Source organism: Pagrus major, chromosome 24 (genome assembly GCF_040436345.1).
Source record: "Pagrus major chromosome 24, Pma_NU_1.0".
NCBI classification, from domain to species: Eukaryota; Metazoa; Chordata; class Actinopteri; order Spariformes; family Sparidae; genus Pagrus; species Pagrus major.
Genome location: NC_133238.1, coordinates 15,105,033 through 15,121,007, shown reverse-complemented (window position 1 = coordinate 15,121,007; position 15,975 = coordinate 15,105,033). Strand labels below are relative to the sequence as shown.

The following is a 15,975-nucleotide window of genomic DNA, read 5'->3' as shown; positions in this document are numbered from 1 at the left end:
TAAATAAATAAATTGACTTTAAACAGTTTTGACACGATTTTCATTCAAATAAAGTAGTTATTTATTTATATATTTTTTATTTTATTTATTTTTTAAATAATGTTTTTCGGTGGAATGTTTGGATCAATAAATAAATAAATAAATAAATAAAAATGTTTTTCTTTTTTTTAAAATGAGGAACAGAAGGAATTCCGTGACGTCACATCCTGTTAGTGTTACGTGCCTCGTCCTGAGAGGAGGCGAACGGTAAGACGTCTCACTCTGTGCTTGTTTCTCGGTGTCGGCAGCCCACGGGCTGCACTATAAGAGAGAAAGTAGCGTTTCACTACAAACACGTCCGTGTGACTGTCGTGAGGTTTTAAGACACACGTGTCCACAGTATCCGTCCGCACCACGTCTTTCTTCAGTCAGATTTTTTGCGACATTTTAGGCATCCGCTAAATCCGTCGCCTTGGTAACGGCTACGCCAGCACGGTCCTGCTTCGCCGCTTCCCCGCTCCGGAGTGACTCCTCTCCCCGCACGTAGACGAGCTGCGGCTGAGTCCGGGTACAAGGTGGGGCAGAGTGTCCTGGTCAACTTGGAGAAGTTGAGTGTGTGTCGGTGTGTGTCGGTGTGTGGCGGACTGTGGCGCGAGCAGCGGAGAGACACGTTAGCAGGTGAGTTGTCCGACATGTTTGAGCGAGCTTCGTGTTGTCAGCGCTGAGCTGTGACGCGTTTTCACGTCGTTTTTCACTGAATCCCCCCCGAGGGACGCTATCTGCTACCATCGAGCCCGCTGACTGACGCTCCCAGCAGCCAATAGGAAGAGGCGTAGCAGAGTAGCGCTCCAATCAGAGGCGGCTGTCGGGCTGGAGGCGGGAACAAGGAAGAGGGTCTGTGTAGTGTCTGTGTTCGGAGTTTAAAGCTGTCAGCTGGCTACAGGAAGCTGCTCAGTGTTGACAGGAGGACTCACAGTTCCTCTTTCAGCTCACACCGCCTGTATTTCTCTCTGTCCACGGCCTCCATTACTCCTGTCCTGACAGCCACAGCCTCCATTACTCAGGCTGAGTCCTGGCAGCCACAGCCTCCATTACTCAGGCTGAGTCCTGACAGCCACAGCCGACATGCTGCTGGTGTCCAGCCCTCATGTTGGAGCTGGTGTTCAGCCCTCATGTTGGAGCTGGTGTTCAGCCCTCATGTTGGAGCTGGTGCTGGTGTTCAGCCCTCATGTTGGAGCTGGTGCTGGTGTTCAGCCCTCATGTTGGAGCTGGTGTCCAGCCCTCATGTTGGAGCTGGTGCTGGTGTTCAGCCCTCATGTTGGAGCTGGTGCTGGTGTTCAGCCCTCATGTTGGAGCTGGTGTCCAGCCCTCATGTTGGAGCTGGTGTCCAGCCCTCATGTTGGAGCTGGTGCTGGTGTCCAGCCCTCATGTTGGAGCTGGTGCTGGTGTTCAGCCCTCATGTTGGAGCTGGTGCTGGTGTTCAGCCCTCATGTTGGAGCTGGTGCTGGTGTTCAGCCCTCATGTTGGAGCTGGTGCTGGTGTTCAGCCCTCATGTTGGAGCTGGTGCTGGTGTTCAGCCCTCATGTTGGAGCTGGTGCTGGTGTTCAGCCCTCATGTTGGAGCTGGTGCTGGTGTTCAGCCCTCATGTTGGAGCTGGTGCTGGTGTTCAGCCCTCATGTTGGAGCTGGTGCTGGTGTTCAGCCCTCATGTTGGAGCTGGTGCTGGTGTTCAGCCCTCATGTTGGAGCTGGTGTCCAGCCCTCATGTTGGAGCTGGTGTTCAGCCCTCATGTTGGAGCTGGTGTCCAGCCCTCATGTTGGAGCTGGTGTTCAGCCCTCATGTTGGAGCTGGTGCTGGTGTTCAGCCCTCATGTTGGAGCTGGTGCTGGTGTTCAGCCCTCATGTTGGAGCTGGTGTCCAGCCCTCATGTTGGAGCTGGTGTCCAGCCCTCATGTTGGAGCTGGTGCTGGTGTCCAGCCCTCATGTTGGAGCTGGTGCTGGTGTTCAGCCCTCATGTTGGAGCTGGTGCTGGTGTTCAGCCCTCATGTTGGAGCTGGTGCTGGTGTTCAGCCCTCATGTTGGAGCTGGTGCTGGTGTTCAGCCCTCATGTTGGAGCTGGTGCTGGTGTTCAGCCCTCATGTTGGAGCTGGTGCTGGTGTTCAGCCCTCATGTTGGAGCTGGTGCTGGTGTTCAGCCCTCATGTTGGAGCTGGTGCTGGTGTTCAGCCCTCATGTTGGAGCTGGTGCTGGTGTTCAGCCCTCATGTTGGAGCTGGTGCTGGTGTTCAGCCCTCATGTTGGAGCTGGTGCTGGTGTTCAGCCCTCATGTTGGAGCTGGTGTCCAGCCCTCATGTTGGAGCTGGAGCTGGTGTCCAGCCCTCATGTTGGAGCTGGTGTCCTGCAGGCTGTAAGGTCACAGACACCTCCACCTCCTCCTCCTCCTCCTCCTCCTCCTGCACTGTGCCTACAGCCTGTTTATCAGCAGGCCCTTCATCTGACCACTCACAGCACAGTCACCGGGCTGGGCCAGGCTGGGCCGGGCCTCAGCTCCTGGATTATCATTCTACTGCAAGATAAATACCTGCTTATCTTTAAAAACACCCAGAACTTTGCTTATCTGTGACTTAAAGCTGTTTACACACTCTGAATTTAAGATAACTTAAATGTTTTAAGCTCAACTGAAACACATTGTGCTAAACGGACAGATATGGTCGCTGGGAACGAGATTAAGCTTCCTTATCCTGCAACATACAAACGGTTACATTAAGATGGTGTTAACAGTGCAACAACTGGACACTAACAGGCACAACACAATGCAATGATCCGAACAATAACAACATGTCACTGTGGACTCATATCTGTTCACTGTGGGAACTGTAACGTCCTCGGACGTCTCGTTTCATCCTCAACACAAAGATCTTCAGTTTACTGTCACAGAGGAGGAAATATTCACTGACAGCAGAGAATATTGATTTTACTTTAAAGTTACTTCAGTCAGTCATCAGAATAGTTGCAAATTAATTTAACAGACAAATATTCAAATAAACGTATAATTATTACAGCAATAAAAGAAAAACACACTCCAGAATCACTATTTACACTTTTAACCTCAGTGAGACGACTGCAGGAAATAACAGACAGCCTTCATGACTGTGTGAAACACAATCAGTCAAACTTTATTCCCCTTTGTTCAGGTCAGAGTACCAATACAAGACAAATAAAAAGCACTAATGACTGTTTTCTCCATTAATAGATTAATGTTTGGGTCAGTTAAAGGTCAGGAAAAGGTGAAGACGTCCTCAGATGTCTTGTTTTGACCTGAAGGTCTTCAGTCTACTGTCAGAGGACACAGGCTGCAGCCAGTGACCTGCAGCCTGGACGACTCTATAACTCTACTATAAATGTGTAAAACGTTAATAAAACCAGTACAAAGACTGACAGCAAACCGTGAACAGACTTTGACTTGGGTGCCTTCACTCGGCTGTGAATCAGTGTTTGAAGCGAGTCCTGATTTTGGTGTTTTTCAGAAGATTGAAAGCAGAATTTGTGACAAAGCCTCACGTTGAAGTAAAGAAACAAAGTGTAGTAACATTAAAACAGAAAACATCATCACAACGTCAGGAGCAGGTTAATAATCTTTATAATCTTGCAGAAGATTGATTGTTTATGTGAACAACATCCCAGCCAACAAGTGACGTCAGCAGCCAAAACCCCCAAACAGTCCGTCTGCAGGGATCTGAAACAGAAACTGTAACCAGATCCTGTTCAGTAGAATCCCAATACAACATTTACTGTAAGTCCGACCCGACTTTATTTATATAACACAGCAGAGTTCAGCTCCAGAGCTCTAAGAGCAGGAGGAACAATAAATGACTCGTTTTTACCTTTTATGAGGAGTTTTACTTAAAATCTCAGTTTCAAACGTCTGAGACGTTTAACGTCTAATGTTGTCAAGAAACCTGGAAATAATCAGGAAGTTTGAGACGTTTGGACTCGACTGTACGTGTTTCAGATTTTACAAATCTTTATTATAGTGCTCGTTAGTCTGTGTTATATATTCATAATGAATCTGGGTCATATAGTTTGTGTTTAATCCTGTCCCTGTCTCCTCTTGTCTCTTCTGGTCCCTGCTGGTCCCTGCTGGTCTCCTCTGGTCCCTGCTGGTCTCTTCTGGTCCCTGCTGGTCCCTGCAGGCCAGAGTCATGGCCTCCGGTAAGAACAAGAACCAGACGTCTCTGGTCCTCCACAAGGTGATCATGGTGGGCAGCGGTGGCGTGGGAAAGTCCGCCCTCACCCTCCAGTTCATGTATGACGAGGTAAGTCTTCAGCACTGCATTTCCCATGATCCTTCGCTGCGTCTGTTCCCAGTCACATGATCGTTCTCTGCTCCCAGTTCGTGGAGGACTACGAGCCCACCAAGGCGGACAGCTACAGGAAGAAGGTGGTCCTGGACGGCGAGGACGTGCAGATCGACATCCTGGACACGGCGGGGCAGGAGGACTACGCTGCCATCAGAGACAACTACTTCCGCAGCGGGGAGGGTTTCCTGCTGGTGTTCTCCATCACGGAGCACGAGTCCTTCACCGCCACGTCCGAGTTCAGGTTGCTGGCTTTAATTTCACGTTTGTCAGTTGTTGAGCGGTGATGAGACCCGTGAGGTTCTGTGAGGTTCTGTGAGGTTCTGTGAGGTTCTGTGAGGTTCTGTGAGAAGTCATACTAAATGTTGTTTGTGTGTCAGGGAGCAGATCCTGAGGGTGAAGGAGGAGGAGGCCATCCCTCTGCTGCTGGTGGGCAACAAGTCGGACCTGGAGGAGAGGCGGCAGGTTTCTGCCGACGACGCCACGGCCAAGGCCGGCGAGTGGGGGGTCCAGTACGTGGAGACGTCGGCCAAGACGAGGGCCAACGTGGACAAGGTACGAAACACGACGAGGACACAAGGTTCAGCAGGGGAACGTCCAGGTTTAAAATAACATTTTATTAGACGTCATGGCAACATGACACGATTTATTCTCCATGTCCAGGAGGTCTTTTAAAAATGTCTTTTTCTTCAAGTCATCAAATCTTGTAAGAAAAAAACAGCTTAATCAGCAGAAATATGTTTAAAACAGCAGATTTTCCACTTTGTTCATGGAGAAACGTTCACTTCCTGGTTCTGCAGCCTGCTGATGATGCACAGCAGAGTTTTCTCACGCTGTTCTTCTTCTTTGTGGTTTATTGGAGGTAAACGAACAAACGGCTGGTTCTGTTTCCAGCTGGTTGTTTATTCACGATCATAGAAGGCTGCTGGTTCTGCTTGTTGTTCTGGTGGATTGTTGGTTGATGGTCCACAGCTGCTTTTGTTTTCTGGTTCGCCACCTCCACTTCTTCTTCTCTTGTGTGTGAGAGCTACACTCTGCACAGTCTCCTTCACTTTTCTTGCTACTTTTAAAAACTGTATTTCACATTTGCTCGACAGTCTGATGGAACCAGTTGATTGAAATGTTCGACATTTTCTTTGCAACATTTTTAACATCAACTTCAGTGTAAAATCAGAAACGTGGCCTCGTAGGCAGCTGATCTGGATCTGAACGTTCTCTGTTGTTCTGTCTCTCAGGTGTTCTTCGACCTCATGAGGGAGGTCCGCAAGAAGAAACTGGCCGAGAGCATAGGCAGAAACGGGCCGAGCGGCAAGAAGAAGAAAAAGCGCTGCTGCATTCTTTAACCTCGCCGTCACGGTCGACGTGACAACGTGCCAAAACCAAACGGCGGTCGGACGGACTGATGGACTCGGGCAGCGGCTTCAGACCATCAACCTGCCTGACGACTGCACAGCTGCGCTACAAACACTTCATCAGATGAGGAGCTCGTACTCTTTTCCTCACCTGCACATTTATCTGGGCATTTATCGTTAAACCTGAAAATGTGTTGTTTTCTCCAAATGTATAAAATGTCAGAGTCGACGTGTTCGAGGTCGAATCTACCAGAAAGTCTCACTTCCATTATTGTTGTTGTTGTTTGTCTGGTGACCTTGGTACTGTCCTGTTCTGCTTCCTCTTTATGTACAGATACCCAAATACTCTATGTGGCCAAAAGTATGTGGACGCCTTGCCTATATTTGACAGTTGCAGCTTGAGCAGCATTAACGTGCTGTTCTTCCTGCCACATGTTGAACCTGCAGCAGAGATTTGATCCCATGCAGACACCAGAGCATCGGTGAGGTCCAACAGGGATGATGGTGATCAGGTCAGAGTCAGGGTTCAGATCAGGTTCCTCCACACGCCTTGTCTTTATGGGGCTGAATTTGTTTATAGATGCTAGCTAGCTTAAAGCAGCGATAGGTTTCAGCTGAATCTGAAGCTCATTGTGTCTGCTGTTACAGACAAACGCCCCCAGTGTTCAACACAGGGAAATGCATGTCTTTATGGACAGTAGATGCTAAGGGAGAAGCTAATTCTCTCTGTTTTAAATGTGCATGGAGCTTTATTGAGACCAACAGGACGTATGATGCACGGTGACAAATAAGTGAGGACGCTGCGTATCCAGAGATATTAGGTAAAAAACGTGACGTTATCACTGAACTCAACACAGCTAGCATGCTACCAATGCTAGCTAAATAGACTCTTCTCTGTATCACACTCATTAGCTAATCTGTGAAGGCTAACTGCTTATTAATCGGCAAAATCTGCTGAAGTTGAAAATTGTGATGATCATTTTGGTAAAAAGGGGGGAGTGTAGTTGGTCATTTTGCTAACATGGTGGACACGTCCTCCTTTAGATCGCCTGCTGGACACATTGTCACCATCTCATGTCGCTGTCTCACTGTCTCACAGCCTCGACCATGATGATGTTCAGTCTGATAACATGGACCGGGGCGTCCACATACTTCTGGCCACACATGTTTGTTTCTGTTCGTTGTCGTGAATGTTTTCGACAATCTTGATTTTGACGTGTAATCAGCCGATGGATCCGACATCATGTTCAGAAGCTCCAGGGAGGATTTTTGTGCCTTAAACCGTCGTTTCCTCGAGAAAACGCGTTTGTGACCTAAAAATACCAGAAAGTGTAAAATTTCTACGCTCGTCCACGTTTCCTCTTTGTGTTGACTCACATTCCTGACACTTCCACACACTCCTTTTGTACGACGCCTTCACTCTTCACCTCCCTGACGAACACAACTATAATTTATAATCACAGTTTTAAAGGGAACCTCTTTTAATCAGCTGGGTCGATACGTGTCGCTGTATTTATGACATCATCACATCCATTTGATAATAAAAGTCAGACTGATCACTGATCGTGTGTCAACTGTGGGTTTATTTCTTTATTAGAGTATCAAACACTGAACTGTGACGTATATAAAGTCCAGTTGGAGGAAGAAATGACGAGCTGTAAATGAACTGGGCCGTAATTAACAAACATGTTCAACAAGTTTTATTTAAGACACTAATAACGTTTATAGAGACGATGTTATGGTTAATTTAGTGTATATTTTAATTAACTACGTGCAAAATGATGACATTTATCTGCAGTTCATCTACAGGAGTTACGTTTCTGAAAATAAGTTAATGAATATTTACTTTGCTTTAGAAGAAATTCACTTTTTCCACAAAAGTGTAACAAGTGACATGATTCTGTCTGAACAGAGAATAATAAGTTATATCACAGAATTATTCATATTTAGGGATCTGTTGTAAAATAAAATATAGTCATTACAGTTAACAATAAACATTAATAAAACAAAGTGATTAGATTCATTATTAAGAATATTAAGTCAGCTCACCTGTGTCACTGTAAAGGAAACAGATTTACATCTATAATTAATAATAAAGATATTTATCACAAGAGTCCAGTTAAAACGAGCCTCATGCAAAAAAAACAATATTTCTATTTATTAACAAAGTTAAAACAGTTCACAGACGAGTCAGAGTCTAATAAATCTCATACTCAGACACTAGGTGGCGCCTCGGTAATAACTTTGAACGAGGTCGTGTGAGTTCATCAGAAAATGTTTTTAACAGAAAAGAAACATTTGTCACTTCTTCAGTCTGACGCTTGTTTACTGCAGATTTATGATACAATATAAATGTAATAAATCTAGTTGACACAGTTGGTGTGTTGTTAGTTAAACCTGTTGACTGAGTCTTTAAAGTTGATTTACATTAAACAAATAAAAAGACATGAAGGTGGAGACGGATTATAAAAACAGTTTTAACAGGATGAAGATGAATTTCTCTTCATTTCTGATGAAACTCACTGAAATATTGTGACAAAGTGTTTAATAATCTGTTTCCTGCTTCATGAGACAGGTGTGTGTGTGTGTGTGTGTGTGTGTGTGTGTGTGTGTGTGTGTGTGTGTGTGTTCAGATGTTCACCTGATGAACTTTATTAACTGGTGTGTAAGAGCTTTGTGTTTCTGTTGGGTCAGATGAGTCATGTGGACTGAAGTACTGATCAGAGGACATGTTGTGAAGCTGCAGTCAGTGAAGCGTCTTATCACTGTTTTGATAGTTGATCTGATTCTGGACGAACTCGTCTGACCAGCACCTCCTCGTCCTCCTCGTCCTCCTTCCTTTGAACTTTGCTTCAGATGTTTTGTTTCTGATCGTTTCCTGATTTAATCCATCGAGTTCACAGACTGTTGACCTGATCTGTTCGTCAGATAATAAAGAGATAAAACAATAAACTTTATTATCATCATGACATCACTGACCTGCTGCTGCTGCTGCTGCTCTGTCACTAACTTTCTTTATTTATGTCAACATCAAGAACTTTAAAATAATAATTATAATAATGATGAATTTAAAAAAATACAAATTAAAACAAATCTCAACTAAATTAAAAAAGTCAATAAAACATTTAAAAAGTTTAAAAATTAAACAATAAAATAAATATTAATAAAATATATTTAAAATAAAATGAAATAAAAACAATCTTTCAAAATTAGTTTAAAGATTAAAAAATATAAATAAGAAAATAGCATAAGTTAAAAAGTTACAATGAAAAAAATATCAATAAAATACATTGAAATTAAAAAATGATAAATAAAAGTCTAAATGAATGTAAAAAGAGATATATTCAGCATTTACATGAATGAAAATTTAAACAATTCCAACATTGTAAATAAGTTACAAAAACAAAATACAGTTTGAACAATAATATTATTATAATTTTTACAAAGGTTAAATAAAAATGACAATTCAAACAATTAATTTAAAGAGGTCACTCCCACATGTGAGAACCTCTGACATCTGTAAACTCTGACACTCACCTGTTCATAACTCAGCTGCTCATAACTCACCTGCTCATAACTCACCTGCTCACACAGCCTGCTGAGCACAGACAGTCATTATAGCTGAAGATGATGGTGATGATGATGATGATGATGCACACAGCAGAGACGCTGCTCACACATACTTGTACTTCATCTGAGTATTTTCTCTTTTACTGTCCTCTGGTCCAAGTCCAGGTCCAGGTCCAGGTTCAGGTCCAGGTCCAGGTCCAGGTCCAGGTGCAGGTCCAGGTCCAGGTCCAGGTCCAGGTCACTTGGTACTTTGCTGAATAAATGACAAATACAAAGTAAAGATAATGTACTGTGTATGTTTCCTGTTCTTGTCAGACCGTTTCTTTTGTCTGCCTGAATATTAAAACTCTTCTCTGTCAGCTCGTCCATGCAGAGGTCAGAGGTCAGAGGTCAGAGGTCAGGTCCGATCATCAACCCTCTGTTCTCGTGTTCCAGCGGAGGTTTACATGCAGAGATGTTCCTGCTGTGTCCAACGAACCTCAGCTCGTCCTAATTATCAGTGTCAGTATAGAGTGAGCTCAGGTCTGTAAGCCTCTTACAGTAATACACCTGCTGCTGAGCCGACACCAGAGCTGCACCGCGGGGCGCCGGCCGACGCTCTCAGACCCACTGCAGCTCCAGAACACCGCTCTTCAGCCGACATGTCGCTCTGAGACGATGCTCTTGTGATTTCCAGGTGGCAGAGATGCTGAGTGGAGATCTGGTGGCGGTGTGGGAGGTGGCGCTGAGCGACGGCGTTTACAGGATCGAGTTCGCTCACGGCACCACCACCGGGAAACGGGTCGTCTCTGTCAACGGACAGGTGAGAGCTGGGAGTCCAGATCAGAGGTTCACAGCTGTGAGGTTAGGACAGAGGATTTCTATTTCTGCTGTCGGTGCAACAGTGTAGAGCCGGAGGACTTCAAGTACTGACTTTGTTTACATACTTACTTACTGTCTCTTCAGCGGCTAAATGTTCAGCAGCGGGTCTCTAACTGTGTCTGTCTGTTGTTAGCTGGTGACCAGGTCGTGGAGCAGACAGGTAATGTGCTGTAACCAAAATTGGGGGCTAAAAGAGGCTAAAAAGCTCAGTAGAGCCTGGTGGTTTTGACAAAGTGAGCAGCAGCTTCCTGGAGTCCGATCTAACTCTGGCCAAGAAGAAGTCGCTCAATAACTCCAGTTAAACATCCAAGTGTCGCTCTCACTCCTCCTGGAGTAACAACAGGAGACAACACGTGATAATAAATGAGCTTTATGCTGGTTGGAGGTCTTTACTTCAGGCACGAACACTGATCAATGAATGAGTACATGTCCAGCAGCAGGTGTTGTTTCCTCAACAGGAAGTCATCAGAAAAGACTGGATGTTCAAGCTGGTCGGAAAGGAAACCTTCACCGTGGGAAGCTCCGACACCAAAGCCACCATAGCCATCGAGGCCATCAGCGGCTTCGCCTACGAGTACACGCTAGAGATCGCCGGGAAGAGCCTGCAGAAGTTCATCGACGACCGGGCGCAGACCACCAAAACGTGGCTGCTCAAAGTGGACGGACAGGACTACAGAGTCGTCCTCGGTGAGTCACGACTGCTCCACTGCTGCTCCACTGCTGCTCCACTGTGTGGTTGTGTAACGGCAGTAGGTGAACACTTAAAACACAGAAGCTTAATCTGCTCAGGTTGAGGTCAGTCAGTTATTTTAGGAAACATGACTCGCAGTATCAACCTGGTTGGATAACAGACACCAAACCTGAGCTGATGCTGTACATCAGCTGTAGAAAGGAAACAGGTTCAGTTAATGAGAATAAACACTCTGCTTCCTTTGTCTGACAGAGAAGGACACAATGGACGTTTGGTGCAACGGGCAGAAAATGGACACAATGGTGAGAATCACTCGACTTTGAGCTCCGACATGAACAAAATGTAGTTTTACTCATAAAATTCAGTCATTATCTCATCACCAAGTTCTGTAGGCCACAAAACTGAGGGAGCAGGGAACTAAATAAAACAAACAAACTCCAAACGACATTAAAACTTAGCAGAATTAGCTGTTAGCACTTCCTGTTTGCAGTGAACTCACGGATGTACAGACAGCTATCACTGGATTACTGTGATACTGAAGATAACTTAAAAACATGATGTTTCTAAGGCAAGTTCTGCACGTGAGGAGCGTCTTCTTTTAGGATTTCTAAGCAGATGTATGGACTAGTATTCCTGATAGATATCAGAATTAAATACTGTGTATTCTTGGAAAGTATATGATATATTACATGCTGATGGAAAGTAATGAAAAGACTCTCCTCATATGTGCAGAACTTGCCTTAGAAACATCATGTTTTAAGATTTCTTGACGATAGCTGTCATCCAGTATTATCTTATTTTGAAAAGACTCTTCAGAGGACAGAAACAGCTGTCTTTATAGAGGATGAGATTTTATTGTGAAAATGATGTAACAGAGTAGATCTGGCTCCAACACAGGTGGCCATGTTCTGACTACCAGCTCTGTAATTGAGCTGTATGTGGGCTGTGTTACATAATTTTCACAATAAAACCTCCTCGTCCATGAAAACAGGTGTTTCTAGCCTCTGAAGAGTCTTTTCAAAATAAGATTAAAAGAATTCAAAGGAAACAAGTGAAATGTGTGTTGACAGTGAAGCTCAGTTTGTGAATCAAAATGTTTATATAAGATATAAACATTCATATTTTCCTCATGAAACCTGAATCCCAAAGCTCTGTGTCTGTGTTTCCTGTCGGCAGGGAGAGTTCGTGGACGACGGCACCGAGACAAACTTCACGGTCGGGGAACACGAGTGCTGCATCAAAGCCACGAGCAGCGGGAAGAAGAAGAGCGGCATTGTGCACTTTTTACTGCTGGACGGGGAACAAATAGCAGCTTCAACACAATAGTGCCGCCACAGAGCTGAGCTGCCAGAGACACTGAGGAGGAGCTGACATCTGCTGGAGGAGCTTTATTTTGAAGGATTTCTTGGTTTTGGTTACAAATTTAGACAATTATGTAAAAATAGTAAATAAACAGTGAAACGTAAAGCAGTGATATAGTTGTCTCTTTTTACGTCCCACTGGGTGATTTATTTTGAAGATGTCCATTTTGCAACTTTATTTTGAAGGGGGCCTAAATTAAATCACTTCCGCTGTCAAAATCATGAATTCAAAAGGCAGAAATCAGAGAAATCAGCTGATTTTTAAAAATCTTTTTTGCGCACCGTCCACGCAACGAGTATCCTCGTGAATGCCGCTGCGTCAAGCACGCGACGGTTGGCGCGAGAGGGACCGGAACAAGAAAAGTTTGATGTTCAAAGTAAAAGCATAAAATATGTCGCGATTTAAAAAGTTTAGAAAGAGTCGTATGAGATCAAATATGCACAATAAATATAAATAGAACATTGATCTTTACAATAAGTATCTAATTTAGACCTCTGAGATAATCGGACACATTTTTTTTATGTATTTATTAAATAATAATATATTAAAATGAGTATAATGAAAAGAAATCAAAGATGACGAGGTAAAAAACGAGATACAATTAGGCTTTTACTCTAACATTTGTATTTTATAGGTTTTTCTTGATTTCCTTTCCCATTTTATTTAAATTTTATGTTTAAAAATTCATGAAAAATATTATTTTATTACTTCCTCTTCCAGAATTTTAATCCTGCGTTGAGACTAGAGTTGCTTTGATGAGATTTTCGCATTTATATTTTGTTTTCGAACACATCAAGGAATAACATTGTTTGTCAGTTACTATGACACTTTAAAGAATGAAGTTTTAAGTTTTTTCACAATACATGATCTACCAGACATGAAACTTGATATACACTTGAAATATGTGTTTAATATGTGAAATATATGGTACAATTCAATACTGTAGATAAACAAAGTAGTAGAACATTGGAAATAATCAAGTAAAGTACAAATACCTCAAAATTGTACTTGAGTAAATGTGTAAGTAAATCAGTTTATGTACATAAACATCAGTTTATGTACATAAACATCAGTTAATGTAGGCAAGAAGAAAAAGAAAAACACGAGTCTTACTTTGAAACTCCGCACCGGAACCCGTCGCGTTGTGCGCGGGCGCTGACGCGCGGGAGGACGCGCACTGACGGGAGTGACGTCCCGGCTCGGATACTGAGGCTCCGGTCTGCACGGGATGGACCTCGCGGCTCTGGCAGGGGGAACGGCTGAGTGTGTGCGCGCCGTGTGCGGGACTCACCTGTGAAACGTGTCGCTGACCCACCGGGAGGAGCTCCGCTGGACCGCCGCGGCCCGGTTCTGACTGTGGACGGTGTTGTGCCGCAGCTGGTCCCGGACTGGAGACAAAACAACGGACGGAGGGACGGACGGGAACATCCTAACTCCCCACCACGACCCACGGACTGTGTCTCGGGCTGTCACCGGCCGCCGGCTCCCTTTATATCCCTAAAATGGCCGCCGCCTCCCGGCTCTCTGACCCCGCTCAGGCGGTATGTGAAGCCGAATATAGCGGCTGAACAGCGGCGAGTTTTCCCCTTTTCCCGGCTGGAAGCTACAGCTAGCTAGCGTTAGCCGCTAGCCACCTAGCAACAAGGCCGTCCTCTACCCTTCCCGTCCGGCAGCTGTGACTCTGAGCGCTGTGTTGGACCCGGCCGGACACGAGGGAGCGCGGTTGTAATCTCAGGCGGGTCGGAAGGACATGGGGAGGCGTTGCTCAGCCTGCCGCACATCTGTCCGCGCACCGGGATCGGGAACCGGGACGCCCCGGGAAGCAGCTGCCTTCACCGGCCAGTAGCAGCAGCGCTGCCGCCTCCGCCACAAACACAGCGCCGGGGTTATCGCTCAGACTCCCGGGGATGTAGAAGAGGACACCGGTGTTTTTAACCTCTGCAGACTCCGTGAGATAAATTACACGTGTAGCCGATGTGTTAGTTGATGAGACCCAGAGGAGAAAAGCATGTTTTGACGCGTCTCTGAGCTTCCTGGAGGTCACATCGTTCACCTTCCTCTCCATCAGCTCAGCTCGTCCGGAGCCGCAGCCATGAACTACCAGCAGCACCTGGCCAACTCGGCCGCCATCCGCTCCGAGATCCAGAGGTTCGAGTCCGTCCACCCCAACATCTACTCCATCTACGAGCTGCTGGAGCGGGTGGAGGAGCCGCTGCTGCAGAACCAGATCCGGGAGCATGTCATCGCCATTGAAGGTAGGACAGGGTGCTGGTGCTGGTGCTGGTCCTGCTGGCCGGTGCATGTGCTGCTGTCTGTGGTGTCTTCTCTGTGACAGAAATCAGTTTTCTGCTCTTCAGAGAAAGTGTGAAATCAATGCTGAGGAGCTGAAGTGGTTCAGGCTGATTGGATCAGTTGTGACACTGAGGTTACATGCTGCTGAACGCTGGCAGGAGGTTTGCACAGATGTAGGAACATATTTTGGATGTGGTCCGATACCAACAATCACATCTGGGTTCATTATCGTTCAGTACAAGCTGTCACTAAAAGCTGCATGAGTCTGAAGTCTGAAGAGCATTACTCGATGTATCACTTGGCACAGAAACAGCTTGGTTCGGGTCAGGAAACCACAAAGCGGGCTGCAAAACCTATTGAAGTCTCGTCCAAAATATCCGGTTTTGTTGCCAAATATTCGTCTGGAAAACATCCAGAAGTCTCGTCAGAAATGTCTGAGTTTGTTGCCACGAACAGCTTTCTAGAGCCCGACCGTCACTCGAAGTAAAAATCAACTGGTTATCAAACACTGTTGTATTGAAGGCAGGATATTTTACAGTTTAGCAATCTGTGTTTAAAATGATATCAGTTCACTGAAACAGAGAAACTCACTGCGTCTCCCAAGTAAGAATGAAAAGTTTGCGTATCACAAGACATATTTGCTGATACCAACACAGTGTTCCCCACACAGAAACCACCCGGCTAGGGTCAGAAAAACATCATGTTTTGTCTTTAGATACCTGGCTGGAAAATTTCCTGAAGTCTCGTCCAAAATATTCTGCTTTTATCGGCACAAACGTGGCGAAAGAATATTGTGAAGTCTTGTCACTGATATCCGGTTTGGTCACCACGAACAAGGCTGGAAAACGTCCCGAAGTCTCGTAACAAGTCTTGGCTGAAGAGCTGTTCAGGTGCAGGAGTCTCTCAGGAGGTTTTTGTATGAAAAATATATGTTAAAAGCTCAAAATGAGATGTGAAACACATTGTGGAGTATAAGACAGAAACAAACTGGGACTACACTTTGTAGTAGCCGTGATTTATTTGTTGATCGCACATGATTTTACATTTGACTGTTGGGAGATATCAGCTGTGTCTTATTGGTCCCATCATGTTTCAGTGTTAAAACAATAATCCTGACTCAGATGCACTGAACAGACACGTGAGCCTGCGTCTGTACGATGACTTGTAAAACTATCCACCACTCAGTATTGATTTATTGAGCGATGTGGGTGGGAAGAAGCCGGTGTCTGTTAGCAGAGATATTAATAGTGACAGTTTGACATCATCTTTACAGTTTTGTCCTCAAAGTCTTTCTATATAAACTGTCGTATTCTCACGTTGTGTTCAAACAGCTTCACCTGCGATCTGATAGAAACGGTGGAAATGTAAAGGGACGCTGGTGTTACGGAGAACATGTCACACGACTGTCGTTAGCTGAAGAGACTGAAACCGGCTCTTTCTATTTGATTATCTGAGAATTAGAGTCGTGCAGGGAAGAGTTTAATTTTTCTGCTTGTTGCTGTGGGTCACATGAT

The 15,975-nt window shown here is 45.0% G+C and overlaps 3 protein-coding genes across 3 annotated transcripts in view; all 3 read left to right on the top strand.

Annotated features, from left to right (window-relative positions):
* The first annotated feature begins 518 nt into the window (after positions 1-518).
* Positions 519-7,248, top strand: LOC140992193 (ras-related protein ralB-B-like). The gene is made up of 5 exons (XM_073462478.1): positions 519-657; positions 4,169-4,291; positions 4,369-4,577; positions 4,714-4,888; positions 5,569-7,248. The coding sequence occupies exons 2-5, from the start codon at positions 4,178-4,180 to the stop codon at positions 5,674-5,676; spliced, it is 606 nt and encodes a 201-aa protein (XP_073318579.1). The 5' UTR covers positions 519-657; positions 4,169-4,177; the 3' UTR covers positions 5,677-7,248.
* A 2,692-nt stretch (positions 7,249-9,940) lies between these two features.
* faimb (Fas apoptotic inhibitory molecule b) lies at positions 9,941-12,133 on the top strand. The gene is made up of 4 exons (XM_073462688.1): positions 9,941-10,057; positions 10,575-10,803; positions 11,060-11,109; positions 11,984-12,133. Exons 1-4 carry the CDS (start codon positions 9,941-9,943, stop codon positions 12,131-12,133), a joined length of 546 nt encoding a protein of 181 aa, XP_073318789.1.
* Positions 12,134-13,405: 1,272 nt separating this feature from the next.
* The window catches only part of agap1 (ArfGAP with GTPase domain, ankyrin repeat and PH domain 1), a 143,846-nt gene continuing 141,276 nt past the window's right edge, over positions 13,406-15,975 (top strand). Inside the window, exon 1 of the mRNA XM_073495520.1 lies at positions 13,406-14,424. Within this exon, the coding sequence (XP_073351621.1) occupies positions 14,262-14,424 (163 nt within the window). The 5' untranslated portion in view covers positions 13,406-14,261. The remainder of the gene's footprint in view (positions 14,425-15,975) is intronic.